The sequence below is a fragment of the Juglans microcarpa x Juglans regia genome, chromosome 4D (assembly GCF_004785595.1).
Source record: "Juglans microcarpa x Juglans regia isolate MS1-56 chromosome 4D, Jm3101_v1.0, whole genome shotgun sequence".
NCBI classification, from domain to species: Eukaryota; Viridiplantae; Streptophyta; class Magnoliopsida; order Fagales; family Juglandaceae; genus Juglans; species Juglans microcarpa x Juglans regia.
The window spans coordinates 12,725,054-12,749,796 of NC_054600.1; the positions used below are offsets into that span (position 1 = coordinate 12,725,054).

The following is a 24,743-nucleotide window of genomic DNA, read 5'->3' on the forward strand; positions in this document are numbered from 1 at the left end:
ACCAGGGAGATCTATAACAGATAATGTAATGGTGGCTTACAAACTTCTGCATTCAATGAAGTCAAGGAAAAAAGGAAACACTGGAAATATGGCATTAAAGTTGGATATGTCAAAGGCGTACACTAGAATAGAATGGCAATTTCTACAATATATGATGAAAAGGATGGGGTTTATGGAAAAGTGGATTCAATTGGTATGACCTGTGTGGAATCAGTCTCATACTTAGTAGTGGTGAATGGAAAGTCAGGAGACATCTTCAAACCAACAAGAGGATTGAGGCAAGAGTACCCATTGTCACCTTACCTTTTCATTTTGTACTTTGAATGACTGAGTTTTCTATTATATAAGGCTGAACAAAATGGAAAGATGAGTGGTGTGGCTGCTGCTAGAGGTGGTACAAAGGTCACACATTTGTTATTTGCAGATAACTGTGTGATCTTTAATAAAGCCAGTATGGAGGATTGGATGACAATCCAAGAGATTTTGCAGGTTTATGAAAGGGCATATGGGCAGGTACTCAATAGACATAAAACTTCTATTTTGTTTAGCTCTAATACAGAGATCTTGTCAAACAAGAAATGTTGCAAGAAGCTGGATCAGTTATTTGTGGGGATTATGGCAAGTACTTAAGTCTACCAACCATAATTGGCAGTTCAAAGTACCAGTCTTTCAGGGGTATAAAAGAGAGGATATGGAAGAAGAACAATAGCTGGAAAAATTTTTTTCTATCGGCGGCTGGGAAGGAGATGTTGATAAAAGTTGTGTTACAATCTATTCCCACTTACACAATGAATGTATTCCTGCTTCTAAAAATATTGTGCCAGGAGATAAATGTTCTACTATCCAAATTTTGGTGGAACAACAAGAGAGAAGGGAAGGGTATACATTGGAAGAGATGGGAAAAGATGGGGAAAAAATGGTGGAATGGGATTTCATGACATTGAGGTTTTTAATAGGGTTATGTTGGCTAGGCAATGGTGGAGGCTGCAGAAGAACACAAACACACTAGTAGCTAAAGTGTTTAAGGAAAAGTATTAAAGGAATCTCAATTTATGGAAGCTAAGTTGAGAGGTAATCTCTCTTTTATGTGGAGGAGCTTGATGTCAACATAGGTTAATTTGATAAAAGAAGGTATTGTATGGAGGGTTGATACTGGTAAGAGTATATCTATATGGAAGTAGAAGCGGATACCTCAGACCTTTTCTTCAAAAGTGAGGTCACCTATTAAAATATTGAATGAAGACACAAAAGTGAGTACTTTGGTGAATGAGGAGCTTAGATGTTGGAATGAATAGTTGATAGATACATGAAATCTTTGATAGAGAGGAAGCCATCTAGATTTGTAGCCTCCCACTAAGCAGAAGAGGGGAGGAAGATAAGCCAATATGGGGACATACAATAGATGGAAAGTTCATTGTCAAAAGTGCTTATCACTTATGGAAAAGTATAGAAGATGGAAAGTATGGGGAACGTTCATCTAGACAGCCATAAAAATATGCATGGGAGAAGATTTGGGGTTTGAATATCGCTGGTTCGGCAAAGCAATTCTTGTGGAGGGCCTTAAATGCAATCCTACCTATAAAAGAAAATTTTCAGAAAAAGAAGGTAGTTGATGAGGCAACCTGTCCAATATGTTGTAGGAAGGGCAGGGAGGAGGAGACGGTTCAACATGTGTTGTGGTCATGTCCAGGTGTAAGGGATGTGTGGGCAAAAAAACAAAGTGTTGTTTAGAAGTGGAGTAATGAGGCAATGCATTTTTTTTCAATTATAGGAAAGATTACAGCAAAGGTTCAAGCAGAATATATTAGAGGCAATTGTTGTGATTTTTAAAGGCATTTCGTTTAGAAGAAACATATCTTTGTTTGATGAAAGATTTGATAGCCCGAATAAAGTTATACAAAGTGTCTTATCTAACCTTAAAATGTTTCAAGAATCTAAAGCGGGAACAAGGAGCAGTAGGTTAGAACTGGTCAGAGGTGGTCAGAGGAGGGATGAAGTTAGATGGTTACCACTAACCGAAGCCTATACAAAGATCAACTTTGATGTTGCTATGAATAAGGAAAATTAGAAAATGGGAGTAGGAGTAATAGCAAGAGACCACAAAGGAGAGATTATAAATGCTTTGTGTGCTGCAAAGGATTTCACTGAAGAACCTGACTTAGCAGAAGCTTATACATTATGGAGGGCCATCGAGTTATGTAGTGAGCTAAATATTAAGAAAGCCATTTTTGAAAGTGATGCGCGAAAACTAATAAAGGATATAAAGAGTAGGGAGGTTACATATGCATGGATGAGACAATTGAATGAAGATATAAGGCACAGTTTGGCCCAAAGACTAGAATGAGAAGTGAGATTTACCTATAAAGAAGGGAATAGTGTAGCTCATGAGCTAGTTAAGAAGGCACTACATGTGGATGGAGAGACTTGCTGGATTGAAGAGAGTCTAATTAAGATGAGTTCTATTGTAGAGAAAGAGATGTCATGTAATTAATTTTCATATGATGAATGAAATGAGAAGAAGTATATTGATGTTTAAAAAAAAAAAAATTAAGTCAAATAATTTAATTTATATTCATAAATAATTTTACTATTATTCATAAAATTTTCATCTCATTACCTAAGCATACTTAACTAACATAAAAGCTTACCAATGAACTAGACGAAGGAATTATCCCTTGGATAAAGGAATATACATGTGCAGCTAAGGTATAAGCCAACCGGATAACACGTGTGGCTTTGGTGGCTCCTAATTGGTCAGTGGTTCATTAACCTCTCACTTTTTGGATTGCAACTTGGCTGACTGTCGGTGGTATATAAATATATATGCCTCGTGGGCCCGTGGCCTAAATAATAATAATAATAAAAAAAAATTTAGTATCAAACTTTTGGAGGAAATATATATTACATTGGGAGATTCTTTTCGTTTGTTTTTAGAATTATTTTCATTTTATCTCATATCATCTATTTATTATAATTTTTTATATAAAATAAAATAAAAAATTTATTTTTTTAAAATTTTAAAATAAAATAATATTAAAAAATATATTTTAATAATATTTTATTCAACTTTTAATTTTTATCTCAATTTATCTAATTTTATCTAGAGAAGAAGAAGAAAGAAAAAAAAAATGGGCAGGTTTACTTTATCCGTTGGAAGTAAGAACGCCACTTTGTTCAATTTAATTAACACAAGAGTTTTATTCTTTCTATAGATTAAAGCTTTAATAGTAATAATAAATATCCATTGTCATGATTAATACCAAACTACTTTATTCAGAGGAATTTAACTTTTCGTTTGCTATATTTAATCACATATTTAAAGGTACTGAAACCCTCATCTTTTCCACTGTCCCGCAGTTGAAAAAGAAAGAGAAAACAAGAAAGACGAAGAAAGTTTCCACTACTAAGCTAGATTTAATGGAATAAAGTATTTGGTATAATTTATATAAAACGGGACCAAAAGGCTAATGATACATTTTAAAATTGTTTTTACAATTCGACTTTTATTAATAAAATAATATTATTTTTACTACCATTTTACTACTCTACAGAATAAATTAATATTACTTTACTACTCTATATAACTCAATTTCCATTATATGCTCCTTAACACATTAATATTCTAATATTGTTTTTTTTTTTTTAATATCATGACATTAACATCATTGAGGCTTCTATCCTACTTTGGAATCATTCTTTCAGTTATTTTTCATAATTAGTTGCATCTGATATATTAATGGAACGGGTCAGTTCAACAACTTAGTAAGTGCAAAATCGTGCTGGTAGTTAGGGGTGAAAACCGACGTCGTTGGCGTAGTTTTTGGGCAAAACTGATGCCGACCGACGTCTAAAAAACTGGGAGAGCAATCGACCGTAATTGGTCGATAGGGAAGAGGAAACCGATCGAGACGATTCTTGATCGGCGTCGGTTCCCCAAGCGGCGAGATTCTACTGAGAGAGAGAAAGTTGCATAGGAGAGAGAGTTCGAGACTTGCACAAGAGAGAGAGAGAGAGAGAGAGAGAGAGAGTTGCAGAGGAGATCGGGAAATGGAAGAAGGTTGGGGAAGAAGAAGACCCCATATCGAAACGACGCCGTTCTACATAAGTTTAAGTGGAACGACGTCGTTTCAGACATATATTTTTTTTCTTACGTCTTTAATAAAATGACGTCGTTTGGTCTAATACCAAATGGCGTCGTTTCTATTATCTATCGTATACTTATAAATATAGAACGATGCCGTTCCATTTAAACTTAAGTGGAACGGTGTTGTTTTGATTAGTGTATATTAAAAAAAAAAAGTTTTATTATATCGGTCGGTTTAGCGATCTGGCTCAGCCTCAAATCGGGACCGAACCGCTGAATGTCGGTTCCTGTAATATTTCACCACACACCTGTCGGTTCTCCATCGATTTTGGCCGATTCTTGAAGTGGCAGGCCGGTTTGTGTCGGCGGCGACCAGTTGCATCGATTTCTATACAGCCCTATTGGTAATGTGAAAAAATGAGCAGATTATAGTGAGTAGATATTAGTGTAAAAATAACATTCATCCATAATAATAGACGTGCAACAATGAACAGATGGACGTATGTAGAAATGACTAGTATTGATCCAGATAAATGTATAATATCAATAAAGGCAACAATTATTAACTCATGAATATGTATAATTGGGCTATGATCATATAAAGATAATATCAAATAATGCAATAATTATCAACATGCTCATTTTTCATATTTATCTTGTTTTATTCCAAGTTTTCATATTTATCATTGTTCAATATTTTATGGTATCACGTAACCTACACACATAAACCATCTTCATTTTCACACACATACGCCACAAATCAAACATAAACCGAGACATTCCAAGCCTCAAAACTTAAGACTCTTGACTCACCAAACAAGATCAAGACACTCGCACTTGGAGAAGCCAAAACACTTGTTTGCCAAATATGCCGGAACCCTAGCTAGTTTTCTAAGTCAGCCTCATTTCAGTAAAAATCACACTTTGTCATACAAGAAAGAACTGAGACTATCTTTCGGTACAAAACAAGTTGTATTAGTGAATCCATCAACACAACCTCGGTTCAAGCATAGCCAAACATACCGAAACTTCTTAATTCATTTCTTACAATGGTTTTATATCATACTTCAAGGAAACCGATATCTAGGGCCATATATCACAAGAAATATACATAAAGCCCTTGATATTACACCAACCAAAACCATATATCAATATAATGATCAAAAGACTTGACCTTTTCATTAATAAGAATCTTAGACTATACTTAAATCTCAATACAAAATCACATCAACAATAAACATAATAAAAGTGTCATATTCTTTTATGAGTTCTTATCAAAACAAAGTAATCCAAAACTTGGATCAAGGTTAAACGTTTTGCCTTCAAGACCATTTTTCTTTTGGTTATCATACCGAAAACTAAAACAAGTTCTCATTTGATCAAAAACATATATTCAAGAAAATAAAACCCTTTTTGGGTCACCACCAGATCTCAAGAAAAATCATATTTCTCGACCTTCAAAGCAATCCTTTGACCTCACTCTTACATTCAAAACATCAAAACTTTTAAGACTTCCAAAGTATAGATTGACAACACCCACACCTGAGAAGCTCAAACAAGCACACCCAAAATCCTTGACATCAAGAACTTCATACTCGACCATAAAAACCTTATCAACAAGCACACTCATGATCAAACCTTTAAAATTTGAAACAAGAAGAGAACATGAGAGTAGGTTCATACCTTGAAAGCTCAAAATGAGACTCACAACACTACAAGAAAAATGGGTATTTGTGACAATTGTTTTGCAACGAAAATGACTATTTGCGATAAAAACAGACTCATTTTAGCTGGAAATAGTCATTTCGCTGAAAATAACCGAGTGCAAATAAGCAATTTTCTTATAGTGCAAGTCTAGGTTGCTAGAGAAAGATGAGAGGTTTTTGGTATTATAGTGTTTTGAGTGTGTTTATATAGGTGAACTTTATAGATTGTGGGAACGTGTTTGAGGAAAATGGACTAGTGAGTGGGCGAGCAAGAAAGAGAGAGATTGAAAGAGTGAGAGCTTGAGAGGAAAAGTGAGGAGAGAATGGAAGTGGTCAGGGAGCAAGAGATATTTGAGAGGGCCCTAGGTTTCCTTGCATGGTTTGTGATTGGTCTTAGGATTGACCTTCATCCACATGTATCCTAAAACTTCTTGTGCTTGACTATAGGTGGTTTGAGGTTGAGTTTGTGGGTGGTTAGGTCTATGACCGGTAACTATTTAGCTGAGGTAGAGGGTGACATGGTAAGACCATAGTGAGGTGGCATAGTCTAGATGAGGTGGTGGCTCCACATTGGTGCATGTACATTCCACATGACATCCAAGTGATGAGTTTTTATACTCTTAAAGAGGTGGGCCCTAGTCTTTTCCACTAGATGTGTTCTATAGTCACCACGTTGCACTCTAGGATTTGCCACATCGTTGCACGTGGTTGCCACAAGGTATTTTTTGTTTTAAAGTGTGAGTCTTAAATGTGTTAATCCATTCTTTCCTCAAGCTTAAAAGTTCTCAAGTGGAAGTTATGAATTTTTCTATAACTAGGTTGTCACTAAGTGGGGTGTTCTTCAAGGGGTTTCGTTACGGTTCTTACACTCCTACCACGGGATAGGCATCCCCACAAGGATTACATCCATAATTAGATGTATTGCACTCTCTGATAATCTGACCTGATACCAATCACAAGACTAGAACATCTTTAGTTGAGTCTTTTAGTCATAAAAATTAACTAACACTATCTCCAATTTAAAACAATACCAATTATACAAGCATGCACAACTTAATGTGTAATGGAAAAAGGGCACTAGTTTGCCAATTTAAGTCATTTTCATTTAATGGAATAAATAGCAATTAACAATTAATTAAATGTCGAAGAAGTAAATATTAGTTAAACAATTAGTTATGAATAAAAAAACCAATAAATAAATTGTTAGTTAGATCCATAATATAATAGTTAATAATGAAAAAATAATCCACAATTTCCACTCATATTAGTGACAATATTTTTCCTATCCATTTCTTCTTCATTTTTCTTTTTCTTTCTCCACTTATTTTCTCTGTCTTTTGTCCCTTCCCTCTTTTTCTCTTTCTTTTACTTTGATTTCCTATCTTTCTTCTTTCTTCTTTCTCTTTCTTCCTTTTCCCATACCCAGACCCTCATTTTTTCTCATTTTCTCTTCACACCTTTACGATTGAGCCTTATTTCCAAACAACATCACTCTGTTTCACTTTATAGAAGACTTAAGGTTGTGTTTGAAAAGTGAGGTGATCTTAGATATTCTGTTAATAATAATAAAAAAATAATAAAAAAGCAATGATAAAATATTAAATAATAATAAATAATAGTAAATAATAGTAAAAAATAAATAAAAATAAATAATAAAATAATAAATAGTCAAAATACTCCACTACCCAAACTTTAATCACTTCAACTCTTAGAATTGCAGGCTATTTTACATTTTTTTCTTATTTTTTTTCTTCTTGCTCAAGTTTCTTGCGTCGGGGAAATCTTATCCTCTAGCAGGTACAACACATTCTATTCGATAGAGTGAATGGTCATACCGCCCACTTTCTTTTTCTTTTCTTCAGGTCCACATTTCGGCCTCCGATCTTTCGTTTTTTATAAATAAAATTTTTGAAAATAAAAAGATCTATAGATGAATATTAAACTAAGAAATAAAAATGAGCTCTATTTCCTTTTGATAAAAGGATATGCATCATCCATTCCATTACTAATATGATCTACTTGCAACAATATATAACAAAGATTACTTAGATTATTATTCGAGGATAAATAATTAAAGGGTACGGCTACTATGCCACCCCATCAGCGTAAATTTCCTCTTCTTTTTTTTTTTTTTTTTTTCCATTTCATATTTTTTTAACATATTTAAATACATTTAAAAAATAAAAAAATACATCAATATATTTTAAATCACTTTCTTAATCACTAAGTAAAAAATTAAAAAATAAAAAAAATAAATTTTGACCAGTGGTCAAATAGAAGTGTCAAAATGAGTGGGCATAGTAGTGTTTTCCATAATTAAATACTAGTCTATTGTAAATTCTAGTTTTGAGAATACTATTTAAACTATAAAATAGTTGATTAATCCTTCGTGTATTAGAAGCATCGTCAAGGAAAACTCGCCAGCTCATCAAGCAACCAAGGGTGAAAAAAAAAAATCATTGTACCCCAGGTGTAACACCCCGCCTAAAAAGCTCCTTAGACCTTGATCTTCGTAACCTTAATTCTACTTAATTAAGAGTTGAGCTATTTTAGAATAAGAATAATTTTGGATATTTTAATTGGCAAGAGGATCTTATACTTTGGGGTTTAGAAGAATTAATAGAAGATTCAGTAATATGAGGCTCAATTGCGGAGCTCGGAAGCATTGGTCGCCAACAGATTGATTGCGGAGCTCGAATTTGGTGGTTAGAAGCAGATTGATCTCAGTTGGGATGAATTATCCCACCGAGTAGATGCCGTGTGCACTAAATATAACTGGTGTGGAGGTCACAAATGAACGAGCGTTGAGATCACAAAGACCACACGGCCATCTCCTCGCCTACCGAGTAGAAAGACTCTCGATCGGGATGAAAGACTCTTCTCGTCTTTTCTAGTTGTTGCCCACGATGTCGTTTAGGTTGGACTTTTAAGGTGGTTTGTTAGAGTAGTTGCCCAATCTAATCGCCCAGAACCTTGTCGCCAAGTCTTCTCACTTAGAACCTTGTCTCCAAGTTTTCTCGCCCAGAACCTTGTTGCCAAGTCTTCTAGCCAAGAAGGTAAAATATATTGGCGCCAAGTTTTCGTGCCCTCTGGTCTTCACGCCTAGGTCTTCGCCCTTTGGTCACGAATCTCCTCACCTGTCGAGAGGTAAGCCTTCTCGCCTTTGGGCGAGAGAAATCTCTTTATTGCCCAAGGGACATTGCTCATCGCCCAAATCTCATTGGCTCTCTTCATATCTCGTTGCCTCTCATCGGTCTGGATAAAAATCACATAAAAATAAAACTTATCATCCCATGATCTGGCCACCACTATAGGACCATTGTAGTCACAGTAGAGAAGAAATAATGGTGGTTTCAGGCTGCTATTCCCCCTTGCTCAAAAGGACGCAAACTATAGAAGGCAGTCTGGAAATTTCAACAGGACACCTCCATCTCATCACCTTATTTTGAGTTGCACCTTCATGATCACTTGGCAGCCAACTTTCCACCTTCTACCACTAGAAAAAGTCTTTAAGAAGTGACCTTACTCCTACACAAATCAGCCATGATGATGATTCAAAGGGATTAGTCAAGACAATGATAAAAATCTACCAAAGGAAAACCAGCTGAACTTGTCAGCCCCCTTGGGTATTTTGATGATTTTTCTCCTCTCTCCTATGCATCACGACTTGACCAGCCCCCATAGGAGTAATGTAGCAACTATAGAAGTGAAATCATGGTAGTTTAGGGCATTGTTTTGACCTGCACAAGATGACACATGTGGTGGAGTGCAAATCTAGAAAATTCAAATTCATACACCATCTTCCATCATTCCCCTTGACCAAAACCAACGTCCCCTTCCCTTTGGCTGCCTATAAAAAGCCTCCTCACCCTTTCATTTCCTCCACACCTCAGCTCCAAGCTTCATCTTGAGCCTTGAAGAGCACTTCCCCCTCTTAGAGATCAAAAGAGTGAAACCGAGTGAGTTCTTGAGTGTTCTTGTGTAAGGATGTTTTGAGTGCTTGGAAGGCTATAAAATTTGTAAGTTTTCTTACTTTTTATCTTATTTTGCATGTCAAGTTTTGTTTCCATGAGTTGGTACGAAATTTGGGTGAGTTTTGAGAAGGTTATCCTGCTTAAATCAAAACCGGGTCAATTGAGGGATGATTTGATTAATTAAATTTTTTTTAAGTGGGAATTTAGTTTTGGCATGTCTTAAGCATGATTTGATATGATTCATTATTGTATTAAAATGATTATGGAAGGTTTAAATTGTGGTTAGAAGCATGCTATGATAGGTTTTGAATCTATCTTATTTTGAGCATTAAGTATAAATCAGTTTGAATGAAGTAGAGATTAAGGATATCTTATCCACAGTTAAGTGTTGGGATGAACTCTATTATCCTAGAATTAGTCTTCATTATGTCATTAAATATGTTAGTGATCATTTGTGATTAAAAAAAAAAGAATCTCATATGCATGCATTCATAGGGACCAATAGTTAAAAATACACTTATGCATCAACTAGAGTGAATGCCACGGGTTGGGACCATTTGGGCAAGTTCCACTTGGATTTTTTGAAATCCAAGGATATAAATGGTTTTAGAATGCCAAAAGTATGAAGTTCATGAATTTTTATTTAATTTGAAGTTCATTTGCAATTAGTGAAAATTTAGGGTCTTAACGACATTTTTTAAGGGTCTAGGGGTATTTTTGTAAATATCTATTTTTGAAACCTTTGATTTTGGGCCTCACCCGTATAAGTATTAATCTTAACTTAGTATGCACTTAATTTATGCAACTGCGACATTATTTTTCAATTATTCTGGAAGTTTGTAAGTTGGCCTCTAAACTTACACCTGAATAGATTATTTATAAATTATTGATAAATGCATCATTCATGTTTCAATTATCACTTTGAGTATAAAATATCATGTTATATGATACATTAAGTGTTTATTTACATGACAAGTGATATTTCTACAATTTTAGCATAATGCACCTATAAATGTTATTTTTACATAAAAAACTTGTTATATATGCACATGTCATAGAACACATTTTTAACTTGGCATGAAAATATTTTTTGTCATGATCCCAAAGGCTAGGATGAGGAATTATCCTAGTGGAACTCCTCTGTCCACTCTAGAGTGTATAAGAATGGAGTGGTAACTCCTAAGTTGATGAAGAACATTCAACGGGCTTCGAATGGGTTCTTTTTAAAGAACGCTAGAGCGAAGTCATATGTTATGACACATAATACTGGTGGGTGTATATGTTATGATTTTATGATAATGCTATATTATATTACCAATGCATTGAGAACGATGTCTACAGATAATGATGTAGTGCCAACATGAGTTGTGCTACAGTCACCAGCAGGTGCTCATGGTGCATATGGGGAGTCATGTTACTACAAACGTATGTTAATGATAGAACGTATATTAATGATGGTTTAAATAAACGATGAAATGTTATTATTTTTTAAAGCAATGAAATATGACATGTTCTCTTTCCAAATGTCATGTTTTTGGATTGAAAAACTGAAAATGTTCTCTGAAAGCGAAAGTGTATCAAGGTTTTTCTAAAAATGTTGAGGAATCTGGATGGGAGACACAAGCACATTTTTCTGCATTTCATGCAATTCCTACTTAATCATTCTGGTTGTTTAACTTACTAAGATTTCGAGTAATCCCTTGTGGGACCACTATCATTCCCCCCGAAATGATAGAAGTTGTGACAGGACTGGTAGGGGATGAACATGATGGATTGCTGGATGTAGATGGTTGAAGAGGAGCCGGACCTTGAACGAAGACTTCAAATAATTTTCATACTCATAAGCATTGACTCTTCATACTTCAGAGCGTATGAAATAGTTGATCTTACAATGGAATTTGGATTAAGTATTTTGTATTAAAGAAACGCTCATAAGAGTTCATACTTTAGAGCGTATGAAATAGTTAATCTTACAATGGAATTTGGATTAAGTATTTTGTATTAAAGAAATGCTCATAAGAGTTCATACTTTAGAGCATATGAAATAGTTGATCTTACAATGGAACTTGGATTAAGTATTTTGTATTAAAGAAATATTTTTCTTAAGTTTGAACTTGTGATGGTTATTAATGCTATTGTGATGTTTTTAGTTCATTTTGGCATGAGTTATAACTAATCACTCTTATTTTGCTGTGATTATTGCATACTGCTAGTTGCACTTATAAGATGCATTGCATATTAACTGTCATGTACGGAGGTATGTAACCTTGTATTACATGTCTCAACGCTCTAAATATATGTTCCATCCCAAGCGGAGGTTGGGGGCATCACACTAGGTGAGCACTGTGAAGGGCAAAGTGTCGTGACCTAAGGAAGCATCTCAAGAGGCAAAGTGCTTGCACCATGACGAGCACCTCTGGATGCAAAGTGCTCAGACTCTAGGGAGGCGAAGTGCTCCCACCTCAAGAGGCAAAGTGTTGTACCCCTATCATCTTCAATTGTTATTTTTTTGTCCTATCTTCATTTTCTGTTTGATCTTTAATTTTTCGTTCTATTGCATTTTTCCACCCTATCTTCTTTTATCCGTTCTATCTTCATTTTAAGTCCTATTTTTGTTTTTCCGACATATCTTCAATTTTTCGTCCCATGACATTTGTCAGTTCTATCTTCATTTTCCCATCCTACGACTTTTTTTTTTTTTTTTTTTTATGTTTCATCTTCATTTTTTTTGCCTTACGTTCAATTTTCCCTTCTAATGCATTAATTCTAATTATGAGAATACTAATTAAACTACAAAGTACATGTTTACTGTTCTCGATATTTACATTTACACTTTAAGTTATCATATGAAGCTTCATTACATGCAAACCACACCTCCAACAAAATTAAGGAAGGAGAAAAGTTTTACATTTATCCTTCAAGTTGTAAGAGATAAGATTCGAATCATCAAAAACAATAGAGAAGCACTTGAGGGTAAAGATTTCAATGTCTCTCTTAAATTTACAATGATTTGTTAGTGGGAACTATTTTTACGTTATTGAATAACCTAATGAATAACAATTCATTATGTTTCAAATCCTAATGAATAACAATTCTTCCTCTGTCACACCACAAATCGTGTTATAAAGGATATCACATATCTTTGCTAATTCGGAAGAGATTTTGTTGTGGATAATTTACTTTTGCATTGCAAGATGACAAGGGTGTTATAAGATGAGAGGTTTGGTTTGTTTTCACAAAACCATCTCATATCATATAATCGTTATAACTTTCTCAAGTTTTCAAATAAAATATAATAAACAATTCAATTTTTTCAAATAAAAAAAATACTATTACAAAAATATTTTAACAATATTTTATTCAACTTTTAATTTTAATCTCATCTCATCTCAATTTATTATCCAAATCAAGTAGTAGATTTGGCATTACTTGGACGATGCCTTCGACACTGGTGAATCTTTTAGTTAGCTGGAATGGGCAGGCTTCACCGTTGTTATCAGGTGGCTGCGGTTTGGAGATTGATTCATTTGTACCTTATATGATATATTTAGTTGGGAAGGAAAAATTGGTGCTTTGAAGACTGAATGCACTTCGGAAATCTTTCTATGCACACCTTATTGCTTTGATTTTTTGTTATTGTGCTTAATGAAATTAGTATTCATGATTTTCTTATTTCTTTTTCAGGTCTTTTAGGATATATTTAAGTGTTTGTTTTGTATACTCCATATACATCAAATTACGAAAATACTTACATAACTTTCAGATAATTATCGCATTGTCCTTTAATCTTATTTCATAAAAAATATAGTCATAATTTTTAAAAAAATTATATTAAATTTTATATTATTTTTACTTCAAAAATTAATTTTTACTTTATTTCTAAAATTAATTTTTAAACGTGCGGTTACGACCGTAATTCCAAATATGCTCTTTATATTTTTAAAAGACCGAAAGGATGGCGACATTGGGCTGGGGAAGAAGAATGAGTGCGGGCGAGGGGGGACATTTTTGGTAAATATGGGCAAAAACTGAGGGCAATTCAGAAAAAAGCAAAGCAAAAGCGATGAGGCTCCCACCTGAGATTGCAGAGAAGCAGAGGGAGTGATAGACACAGACAGATCTGAGTCGGGAGAACGAGTCGGGAGAACGAGTTCGAGGACGAGTTCGAGTATGTACTTAGGAAGCTCTGCTGATTGTTGTTGTCAGCAATTAATGGTTTAAAGTTCATACAGTACGCATTGAGAGTGAAGATTGTCCCCACCGTTAGATCGCATCTCTGAAACTCCACACCAACCGTCCGATTTATTCCCTCTCTCCCTCCCCCTCTCTCTGTCTCTCCCTATCCTCTCTCCCTCTCTAGCTTAGCTCTAATTTTGGAGTCGAAGCAGAAGACCTTCACTGAAACCGATCGGTCTCCAAAATTCTCGAGTCTCTCACGCGGCGCTTTCTCAGGTACTTTCTTGGATTGTTGCCCTATCTTTAATCTTTTTTCTTTGGTTAAAACGAGTAAAGTTATTTCTGTTTGGTTGCTCGGAAAATGGGGGGAAAAAGAAATAGGAAAAGAAAGTGAAATCTGGATCGTGTCTTTTCTTGCTTTGGTTATAAAAAAAATTATAGCTTCGCTGTTCTTTTTAAAAAATGTCCGGAATATACTTGCCTTCCTTTTCCGCTACTTTCATAGTAATCAAGCAGGGAGAAAGGAAGAGCGAGGGAGAAAGATTGTTTTGTTTTTTTAAAGAAAATTGCTGCTAATCTTAGTTTAGATTTTCAAGGATGATTTTCTTTGTGATTTGAGCTTAATTGTCATTGGAATTTTTGTTTTCTCTTGTACAGATTTGAGCCCTGTGACGGCGTTCTTATGACGGAGCTCAAGAACAAACTGTGTAAGTGGGTTTCAGAGTCTGAGAGACAAAAATAAGTGGATATTTTCTCCATAACGAAGAAATTTGGGCAACAAATTTTGGATTTGATTTCTTCTAAATTGGTTGCCCCTTTGAGGAATCTCCAGACATATAACAGGGTTTGAAGGCAAAGAGGGCTAAAATAGTGAGTAATCCTGATTTTTTCTGGGTTTTCTTTCTTCTTCTTCTTTATTGTTCTTGAATACCTGAAATTTGTCTGTGGTTGTCGTTGAAGTTTAGCTCTATAACTTCACTTTCAGCCAAAACTGGAAGGAACCATATAGTTAGAATTAGAAAGAGAGACACAGAGAATCAATGGAAGATTTTTCAAAATACACTCATAGTCCAGTTCATTTGGCGGTGGTGCGCCGTGACTATGCCGCCTTAAGGCGCATTATCTCTACCCTGCCACGGCTCGCCAAGGCTGGAGAGGTTAATACTGAAGAGGAGTCTCTTGCTGCTGAGCTCCAGGCTGATGCCGTCTCAACTGTTATTGATCGTCGTGATGTTCCAGGGCGTGAGACTCCTTTACACCTTGCAGTACGCCTCCGGGATGCCACCTCTGCAGAGATTTTGATGGCAGCTGGTGCGGACTGGAGTCTCCAGAATGAGAATGGTTGGAGTGCTCTCCAGGAGGCAGTGTGCACTAGGGAAGAGTCAATTGCACTGATCATTGCAAGGCATTACCAACCTCTCGCTTGGGCAAAATGGTGTCGTAGACTGCCACGTATTGTTGCCTCAATGGCTCGTATTCGTGATTTTTACATGGAGATAACTTTCCATTTTGAGAGCTCGGTCATTCCATTTATTGGTCGTATTGCTCCATCAGATACTTACCGTATTTGGAAGCGCGGTTCTAATCTTCGTGCTGATATGACCCTTGCTGGTTTTGATGGTTTCCGGATTCAAAGGTCGGATCAGACATTTTTGTTTCTCGGAGAAGGTTACTCTTCAGAGGATGGCAATGTGACTTTGTCACCGGGTTCTTTGATTGTTCTTTCCCATAAGGAGAAGGAAATTACAAATGCTTTGGAAGGTGCAGGCACCCAACCAACAGAAGCAGAAGTTGCACATGAAGTGGCATTGATGTCGCAGACAAACATGTATAGGCCTGGTATTGATGTTACGCAGGCTGAGCTTGTTCCCCATTTGAATTGGAGGCGACTGGAGAGGACTGAGATGGTTGGAAATTGGAAGGCCAAAGTTTATGATATGCTTCACGTTATGGTGAGCGTGAAGTCAAGGCGGGTTCCTGGTGCCATGACAGATGAGGAACTTTTTGCCGTGGATGATGAAGAAAGGTTGGCAAATGGTGATAACAATGATGACTATGATGATGTTTTGACAGCTGAAGAAAGGATGCAACTGGATTCTGCACTACGAATGGGGAACTCAGATGGCCTTTGTGAGGATGAGGAACATGGGATTGTCGAATATCAAGAAAATGGTTCAGTAGGTTTCCATGAGAATGGTGAATCCAATGGTGCAAAAGAGAAGAAAAGTTGGTTCGGTTGGAACAAAAAAGGTTCAAAGAGTATTGTTGAGGATCCTGAAGACTCCAAGATTTTGAAGAAGTTCTCGAAGTTGGCCCCAGAAGGTAGCAATCAGAAACCAGTGGATCATCAAAAATCATCATCCGAATTTGCGAAGGAGGATATGGGGGATGCCAAGAAGGGAAAAGATAAAAGCAGTAAGAAGAAAAAGAAGAAAGGGGCCACTAGTGAATCGAAGCTTGAGAGTGAATACAAAAAAGGTTTGAGACCAGTCTTATGGTTGACACCAGATTTCTCTCTGAAAACAGATGAGCTACTGCCTCTACTTGACATCTTGGCCAACAAGGTCAAAGCCGTTAGGAGACTCAGGGAACTTTTGACCACTAAACTTCCACCTGGGACGTTTCCTGTCAAGGTAATGTTGATACATTGACTTTGCTAAACTTTTTTTTTTCTATTTATGAGTGAATGATTTTGCAATATACCCATTGCTATATGCTTATATTACTTTCTGCTTTTATAATGGACTTTCGTTTTTTTAGTAAGTGCTTTTATTATTACCTTTCTTTACCTGCCTTCATTTGTTTTCCTTTTTTTGGTAGATTACATAGTTGGAAATTCTTTTTTCTTTTCTTTGTTTTCTTTGCAAGAAATTCTGAGGATCGTTGATGAGGTCCAAGTATTTTCATCGCCTTCCGCTTCTTAATAGTTGTTACTATATGCTTATATCACTTTCTGCTTTTAGTATGAAATATCTTCACCTTCCTTCATTTGTTTTCCCTTTTTTATTCATTGATTATAAAGTTGGAAGGCCTCTTTTTTCTCTTTTTTTGATAAGTAGGCCTCTTTTTTCTCTTAACAAGAAATTCTGAGGATCTTTGATGAGGTCCAAGTTATTTTCAGCACTTTGATCTTCATCATCATCATTATCCTCTATCTCTCTGATGGCGGTGAGGACTTGGAAAATAATTTTTCTAGGGTTGAAAGAAGTTTCATTCAGAAACGGCTAGCTGTCCCTCCTTTTCTGTCTGTTTTTCCACAAAAAGTTATGTTTTTGTCCAAAATTCTAGAAGTCATTATGTCTCACTTGAAATTAGGAGCTAGCTTTTGAAATGAACTGAGTTTTCCTTTCATTTGTAAAACTTGCAAATCATATTAAATTTTATTCTAAAATTTGGAATTTGATTTTATTTCTCTGTTCCTAACTGGGTTCGTATGTTTTCCATGGTTACTATGAACATAATATGGGAGATTCTGTAAGCATGGTAGTAGATGATTTGGAAGGTGGGTACTTTTTCCTCTAAGGAGGTATTTATGGCAAGAAATGAGTGCCCAAACTTTGAGTATTCTAAGTGTTATTGGTCTGATTTTTATAAGCTATTGTTTTGAGATTGCTTTTGGACTGGATAGCTGCTACTGATTTCTTCACTAGTACTATTGACATTTTAGACTTCCGAGCTTTTACAAGTTAGTTTTTTTTTTTTTTTGGGATTAATTATTACCTTATATTGAAAAAAGAAATACAAGACTTAACGTCTCAATTGAAACTAGGAACTACAGTAGATTTGTTATCATTAGTCAAATTTCCATATCATATTTTCCTGAAGACCTGTTGAAATCCTATACATTTCTTCTATATCTCTGTTATCATTACTAACATCTTTCGTGATAAGTCCTGTCAAATATGACTGTGTTATCATATTAACTGAAGTGATCTTAATCTGTTTTAATTAAACGAAAGCACCTGTGGGGGAGGCATTGAAATAGGAAAAAGAGGGAGGTCTTGTTGCGGGATGTTGTGACTTCAGCAGTGCTAGCAGTCATAGAAGAGCGTGTGGAAATAGAAATAGAAATAGAAATACATGATAATGTGTGTAGAAATAGAAATACATGATAATGTGTGATGATCCCAAGGGTTAAAAACTTAACCAGGTTATTATCCAGCAGTCTTAGGGCTTTTGGATCAATGATTTGATATTTAACAATTGGTATTTAGAGCAGAGCCACGTTAGGAGTTCAAGTTACCAAAGGGGCAGCCTATAGGCTAGATTAAAATGCCTTAGTACTATGTATGGGCATGGTGTTAAGTTATTGAATACTGATAGATGAGTGTAGTCGCCAAAAGGAAAAAAGGGCTACCGCCGGATCAGTATCGATAGAGTGGGCCATCGTGGATGTCAGATTTGGAAGCGTGGTAGAATGTTATGATCATGAGGCTTGAAGGTTTAACCAAATTAGTATCCAACAGTCCTAGGTTTCTGGATCAATGGTTGGGTCTTTAACATAATGTTGCACTCTTACTTAAGATATATGTTTTGCTTTTAATTTGGTGAATCTAATTGGAAGCGTATCAATTTCTTGTTGATATTGCTGTAAGATATGAAAATATATTTTGTTACACATGCTGCTGAGGGTTCCTTACAGAAGCATTCACTTTGGTGAGGTCCTGGCATTTTAGATATCACTCAACTCTTTTTTGTTTTTCATTAAAAAATCTTAAATAAAAAGAGAGATATTGAAAGTGAAGTAACTATGACATCTGTATTTCCATAGTGGCAAACACTTTAAGGATTTTTCTTTTTTTCTAATTTCACATAAGATTTACTTATAAAAAAATTAGCCTGATGGACTAGGCAGTGATGGAAATTTCCAAATTAGTCATGTAGCAATCAGGCGACCTAATAACAAATCATTTTTAGACTTAAGTTTTCTTGATGCAACAGGGATTTGGTTTGGAACATATTCTTCATCTTAATTTTAGATTTTTTTAGAATTATCTTGAGCCTGATCAAAGGATGAAAAAGTAATCTTGGGGTCAGCAAAGTGGGCAAACACAAGTAACACCAAAACAAAACAACAATAGGAAAAGAACAAGAGCAGAAAATAAAAAAATTATAGAGCAATTGATTGAAATTCAGAAATTTTCTTGTATGGTTGAGTCTGATGTAGGATGTAAATTCCTTGCACTCTGTACTGAAAGAGGTGATTGGTTTAACGGCCTTGTTTGGCTCAAAGCATTTGATTATTCCTATTAAAACTTCTCATACATGTTTGATTTGTGTTGGGAAAACTAGATTTATACATTTTCTTGATCAGTAAAAGAAATTTTATTATATCAAAGAAATTAGGCATAGCCCAAGTACACGGGGAGTATACAAGAGAGGACACCTAATTACAATCTAGGATCTTGAAAGAGAGAAGGAAATCATGAAAATTTTCCCATCAAGAACAATAGCAGAAGCCCAAAGGAATATATGAAAGAAAAAACCTTTAATCTCTTCCAGCAAGCGTATCTTCAAAACTTCGGCCATTCCTCACAAGCCAAATTCACTGCATAAGGCATAGAGGAATCATTTTCCATATGACAGCGATTTGGTGGTTACCCTGGAAACCTCTCTAACAAGCCAGAAGATCCACCACCCTCCTAGACCCATGCCAATATGCAATACCAATCCTATGAAAAATCTCATATTATTAAACCTTTGCCACCTCACAGTGAAGTAATAAACGATCCACAGATTCTCCATTCTTTTTACACATAAACCACCAATCCAAAACAATGAGACCGTGCTTTCTCAAGCTGCTGTGTATAAATGGCGTTCATTATTTTAAGTGCAATTTTCTATTGCATCATAGGCCAACACGTTTAGATAATAATAAGTCTGCTAGTTATTGCTTGGTTAATAGCTTATAATGGGTTAATGATAACCAAGGTTCCTTTCTAGATCATTCTGAGTATTAAGCGCTCTCTTGATACCAGTCCTTGAGAGTTCATTTGTATCCTGAGTTTTTTTCTTTTCCTTTTTTCTCTTTCAAATTTCCTATTGGATTGATTAGTCATTGTTCAACAAAGAGTAGTGTCTCATAAACTAGTAATCATATTTTCATTATTCATTCTAGCTCCTACTTTTGTATATCATTATAAAATCTTACTCTCTTCTGCAGATAGCAATCCCAATTGTCCCCACTATAAGAGTCCTTGTTACTTTCACTAAGTTTGAAGAACTTCAGCCATCAGAGGAGTTTTCAACCCCTCTCTCCAGCCCTGCACATTTCCAGGATGCCAAGTCCAAGGAATCAGAGGGGTCCACGTCATGGATTTCGTGGATGAGAGGGAGTCGTGGTGGGCAATCTAGTGACAGTGACAGTCACCGATATAAGGATGAGGTTGACCCATTCCAAATACCGTCAGACTATACATGGGTTGATGCAAATGAGAAGAAGCGCCGCTTGAAGGCAAAGAAAGCCAAGAGCAAGAAAAATAGGAAACACGCAGCAGCGAGAGGTGGGGACGGTGGACATCAGGTCAGTGAGGATGTAGAAGAATAACTACCTCAAAATCTATTTCATGCTTCGCCACTTTTTAGGTCCGACTATGAGGAGGGAGAGGGAGGTTAACTCCTCTGCGCAGCTGACCTTCAATTTTCCCTTTGGATGATTTGGTTGGTGGATGATTGTTTGGAAATCAATTTGTTGTTGATTAAGAAGGGCCTTGTCTTCTTGATCAGTTGTATTTTTATGTGAAGTGAGATCATCGAGGAGCAGAGTCTTCTCGTTTCTCTGATAGCGTGTTTTACTTCCAATTTTTCGTTGACACCAATCTTTGTATCTAATTCAAGTAACAATGTTACATTTTTTCTTTTTTGTGATTGGTATTCTCTCATGTCATTCTAGCGCAAGTTAACAACTATTCTTTTCAGCTCGCTTTGTTTTGCTAGTGTGCGTTCTTTGTTATTTCAAGTTTAGCGTTAAAATTAGGTTTATCAAGCTATACTTTATCTTACTATTAATAACTTAATGGCAAGATTTTACCTTCTAAGCTAGCCAGAATATGCAATGAATTAGCCGACAAGAGAATATGCATGTGCAATTTCTGTCAAGCAGTAGGAATATTTCATACCATGAAACCGCGGAGAGGAATTAGCAAGTAATTTGGTTGCATTTGGATAGAAGAATATAAATTTAAATTCGGATTTAAACTCTACCATGATTTCAAATGTAAGACTTTGAAAAACTTAAGGTTGTTTTGCTTTGGCGCAAACCCAAATTTTAATATAGACTTGAGCAAGAGATTTCAATTTTAAAAACCTAAATGCAAATCCTTCCCCTATATCCATCTATCCAAATGCACCTTAAAGTCTAATGTTGTGAAGATTAGGGATGGATGCCAAAACTAATTGAAATCGGTGGAGAATGTTAGAATCCTCTTGTAATCTACTGTAATAGTGAAGATGGTGGAAATGAAAGAGTGCGGCTGTAGTATGAATTAATTGGGATGCTGTTGAGGAATGTAATGGAAATGGAATGCTACGGACTGATACAAAAGTGAATGAGCACACCAGGTGTTTGGATAAATGGCTAGAAGAACTATATTGCTACGGGAGTAACTTCGAGGGCTCCCAACCTCCTACAGAATTCCTTCTTACAATATCCTCTGATTTTCAATTCCACTACCTTCCCTGCCTTAAGACGTTGCTCTAACAGAATTCCGAATAAACTAACTTGACCTCACAGTATGCAGAAAATAAATGACAGACCAGTATGAAAACAGACAGTTGATAGATGAACGCATCGTTTGGAATAATTCCAAACGCTGCGTTTACAGACCCCATAATAATAAAGACAATTGAAACGGTGCGTAGCACCCATCTACAGCTAATAAAAACACCCAGCAATACGGTGCGTCTTGTTCTTCAAGTCCCAGACTTCCACGACGTCGTTCCAGCCTTCTTTGAACTGCTTCAAGTCTCCTTTCTTCACTTCAACAGATCCCGCAAACACTTGACTTCCGTAACTCAGCTCTTGTCTTCTTCCTTAGCACCGACAGAGCTCTAACAGAGAATTGGTTAGTCAGCGGTCCAATGAGACAAAACAGACATTAGCCAATTCGATTCTCAGTTTGAAACCAGAGCAAATCAACGAGCCGACCGATTATATATACATATATATATTATTTTATTCTTGCATAAAACGATAACGATGTCGTTTCATTAATATGAGTAAGAAAAAAAATTAACTGAAACGATGTCATTTGATTTAATAAACCAAATGCGTCATTTTGGTTACGACTTTAGTCGTAACCCCCTCCTTCTCCCTTCTTCGACTTGGCCGCTCTCTCTCTCTCTCTCTCTCTCTGCTTGGTTTGGTTGTCCACTGGTGGTTGAGAAATTGATGCCCGTTATCTCTGTTGGTCGTCATTATCCTTGTGAGCAATAAGTCTTAACCTTGGTTTACCATTTAATTTCAATCCATATTTTCCTTACTGTTTGATGTCTAACTTGTTTATCTAATTATCTCTATATAGGCATTTCGAAATTTTGGAGCAAATTTTTTATCCTTTGGATTAGGATTGAATAGTAACCGAGAGCCTGTTTTCCATTATGAGTGGTGATCTACATGTTTAGTTTAGTGTATTTCTTTTCAGGAAAAAACTGTTGTGATGTGAATTGTGGAAAGATGAGTGAACTAAAAATCTAGATTTTAGAACCCCTTGTGATGTTTGACATGTTGCAAACTAGTTGTTGTGTAATTGTAATTTTTATTTTCATATTTGAGATGTGCTTTATTTTGTTTTCTACTTTGTTTACATGTTTTGTAATTGTTTTTGTCTTTCACATGTTAAATGGATTCTTTATCAACTCCAATTGGTGTTGACTCAAATAAATTGACCACAAACTTGGAAGATGATTTGAGAGATATCCAAAAATCAGAACTCCCAAATGCCCCGCCCATAGTACTTATCCACTTACTAAGAAATGGAAGGAGAAGGGTCTGTCATTTGTTTGGGACCATTTTAAGATGTAGAGAGTTGTCCCGTGGACGAGCCTAAGGCCAAGTGGATACTAGAGTGCATCATGTTTTAGTTGGTTCAAATGATGGTTCATGGCATTTACGTGCTAAGCATGTGTAGTTTAGGATGACATAAGAGATGGCAGAGGCAGCGGCTATCTATGAATAGATGTGTGCATGATGGTTGGGAGCAAGGAACGTGTAGAGTGGTAGAGAACAATGATAACCCTCATTCTAGGTTGAAGACAATAATGCATGTAGCATGGCTCATGGTTTGGGGTTTTCTAGTGATTTATGGGTCTTAGTGTCTATAGTTATCAAATTTGGGTTTTAAAAATGAGTCATGGGGTCTCGCTTTTGTATGGGTTTCCTATATTTTCGTAGACCAAGTTGAATAATAAATTCTAATTGGCTGGGTTTGAAGTAAGCTCAACTCGTCCAATAAATATTTTTGGGCTCTTAAATAATTTCTCAAGCCTAATATTGATTAGATATGGTCCCACTTGCTCTATAACTATTAAATTGGCTTTAATCCAGTTATTAGACCCAATATATCTCATAATCCGCCATAATAAATTTTGGGCAAGTGACCTATCTAAAGTTGCCTAATAAATCTAAATTGGGTTTCCCAAAGCTACTAATATCATCCAAATTCTTCACTAAACCTTAATAGGCCTTGGAATAAACTTTTAGGTGTATGGGTGTGAGAACTATGCCAAAATCGAGGGAAGGAATCCCCTCACAAGGGCAAAATGCTGATAATAAAGAGGCAGCTTAGCGAGCAACATGCAGTTGGGGTGGAAATAAGACGAGAAGCAGGTTATAGAGAGCCTGGTAGGTGTGGGACAATACAGGGTGATAAAGGAAGTTTCACCCTACACCAGGCAAGCAAAGGACGTGCTGATCATATGAAAGGCGAGCAACGGGCGAGGACAAGTCCAATACAAAGCTAGGAGCACTCCGAGGTAACCCAAATGAGCTCGGAGGGCAAAATGTTACGGACCTATAGGCTATATTGTCTAACCTTAGAAGTAAGGCTTAACGCCACGTGGGAGACTCTCATAAGGAGAAAGGCTACAAGTTTGTTCTCAATGTAGGCTACAAAGATATGCACGCCTTGTCCCATCAGTCACTTGGTCTTTATCATTCTTCAAGTTTAGAGATCACATGGATGACCGAGATGAAATGTCTCTCATTCAAGCAAGACATAGGTCAGAGAAATCTTAGGGCCTTAATTAGCAGTCTTTCCATATATAAGACTTTGGACAAAAGACAACATCTCATTTTGAGATCTTAAAGTATTGATTTCTTCTGCTATTTGAAGACTTTGAGAAGGCCAAAAGTTTAGAGTTTTCATCAAGGAGACCAACTATTTCTAGCACCAAGCATTAGCATTTAGTCGTTGTCTAGGTAGGTTCACTCCAACGACGATACTAGAAATGTTGGGTAAATGTTTATGGATATGTTCAGGAATCACATATTCTGCTTATCATCTCTTTCTCTCATTAAATTGCTTACTTTTCTCACTATATTTATTAATTACTTTTATGATGTGATTTTAAGATAATGTGATTTAAAGTGATGTGCGATTAATGTGCTCTGTACTCATGGGATTGGGTTGAGGATTTCCCATACCATTCCTAGGTGGCACATTGCCACGAGTTTCATATGGGAGAGGGATTCCCCATGATGTTTAGGGTGAGACCTTTTTGTGGGTAGAGAGAGTTCCCATATTGATCAGGTGGAGCGTTCTTTGTGATGTTTTAGTGGATGTGTTCCACGTGTTACCTAGCTAG

At 36.0% G+C, this 24,743-nt stretch overlaps 1 protein-coding gene across 2 annotated transcripts; it reads left to right on the plus strand.

Moving 5' to 3' along the window:
• Positions 1-13,770: 13,770 nt before the first annotated feature.
• On the plus strand, positions 13,771-20,857 carry LOC121259522 (ankyrin repeat domain-containing protein 13A). Of its 2 annotated transcripts, none has more exons than XM_041161134.1 (4): positions 13,771-14,216; positions 14,598-14,810; positions 14,906-16,573; positions 20,104-20,857. In XM_041161134.1, exons 3-4 carry the CDS (start codon positions 14,981-14,983, stop codon positions 20,485-20,487), a joined length of 1,977 nt encoding a protein of 658 aa, XP_041017068.1. In that variant the 5' UTR covers positions 13,771-14,216; positions 14,598-14,810; positions 14,906-14,980; the 3' UTR covers positions 20,488-20,857. The 2 variants fall into 2 exon arrangements, with proteins under 2 accessions (XP_041017068.1, XP_041017067.1); XM_041161133.1 differs by having other exon boundaries at positions 13,772-14,216; positions 14,926-16,573.
• The last annotated feature ends 3,886 nt before the right edge of the window (positions 20,858-24,743 follow it).

Bases quoted from the DNA above. Each gene is read 5' to 3' on its own strand.
- LOC121259522 (XM_041161134.1), top strand. From the start codon at position 14,981: ATGGAAGATTTTTCAAAATACACTCATAGTCCAGTTCATTTGGCGGTG. The intron at 16,574-20,103 runs GTAATGTTGATA...TCTCTTCTGCAG, and splicing joins CTGGGACGTTTCCTGTCAAG to ATAGCAATCCCAATTGTCCC.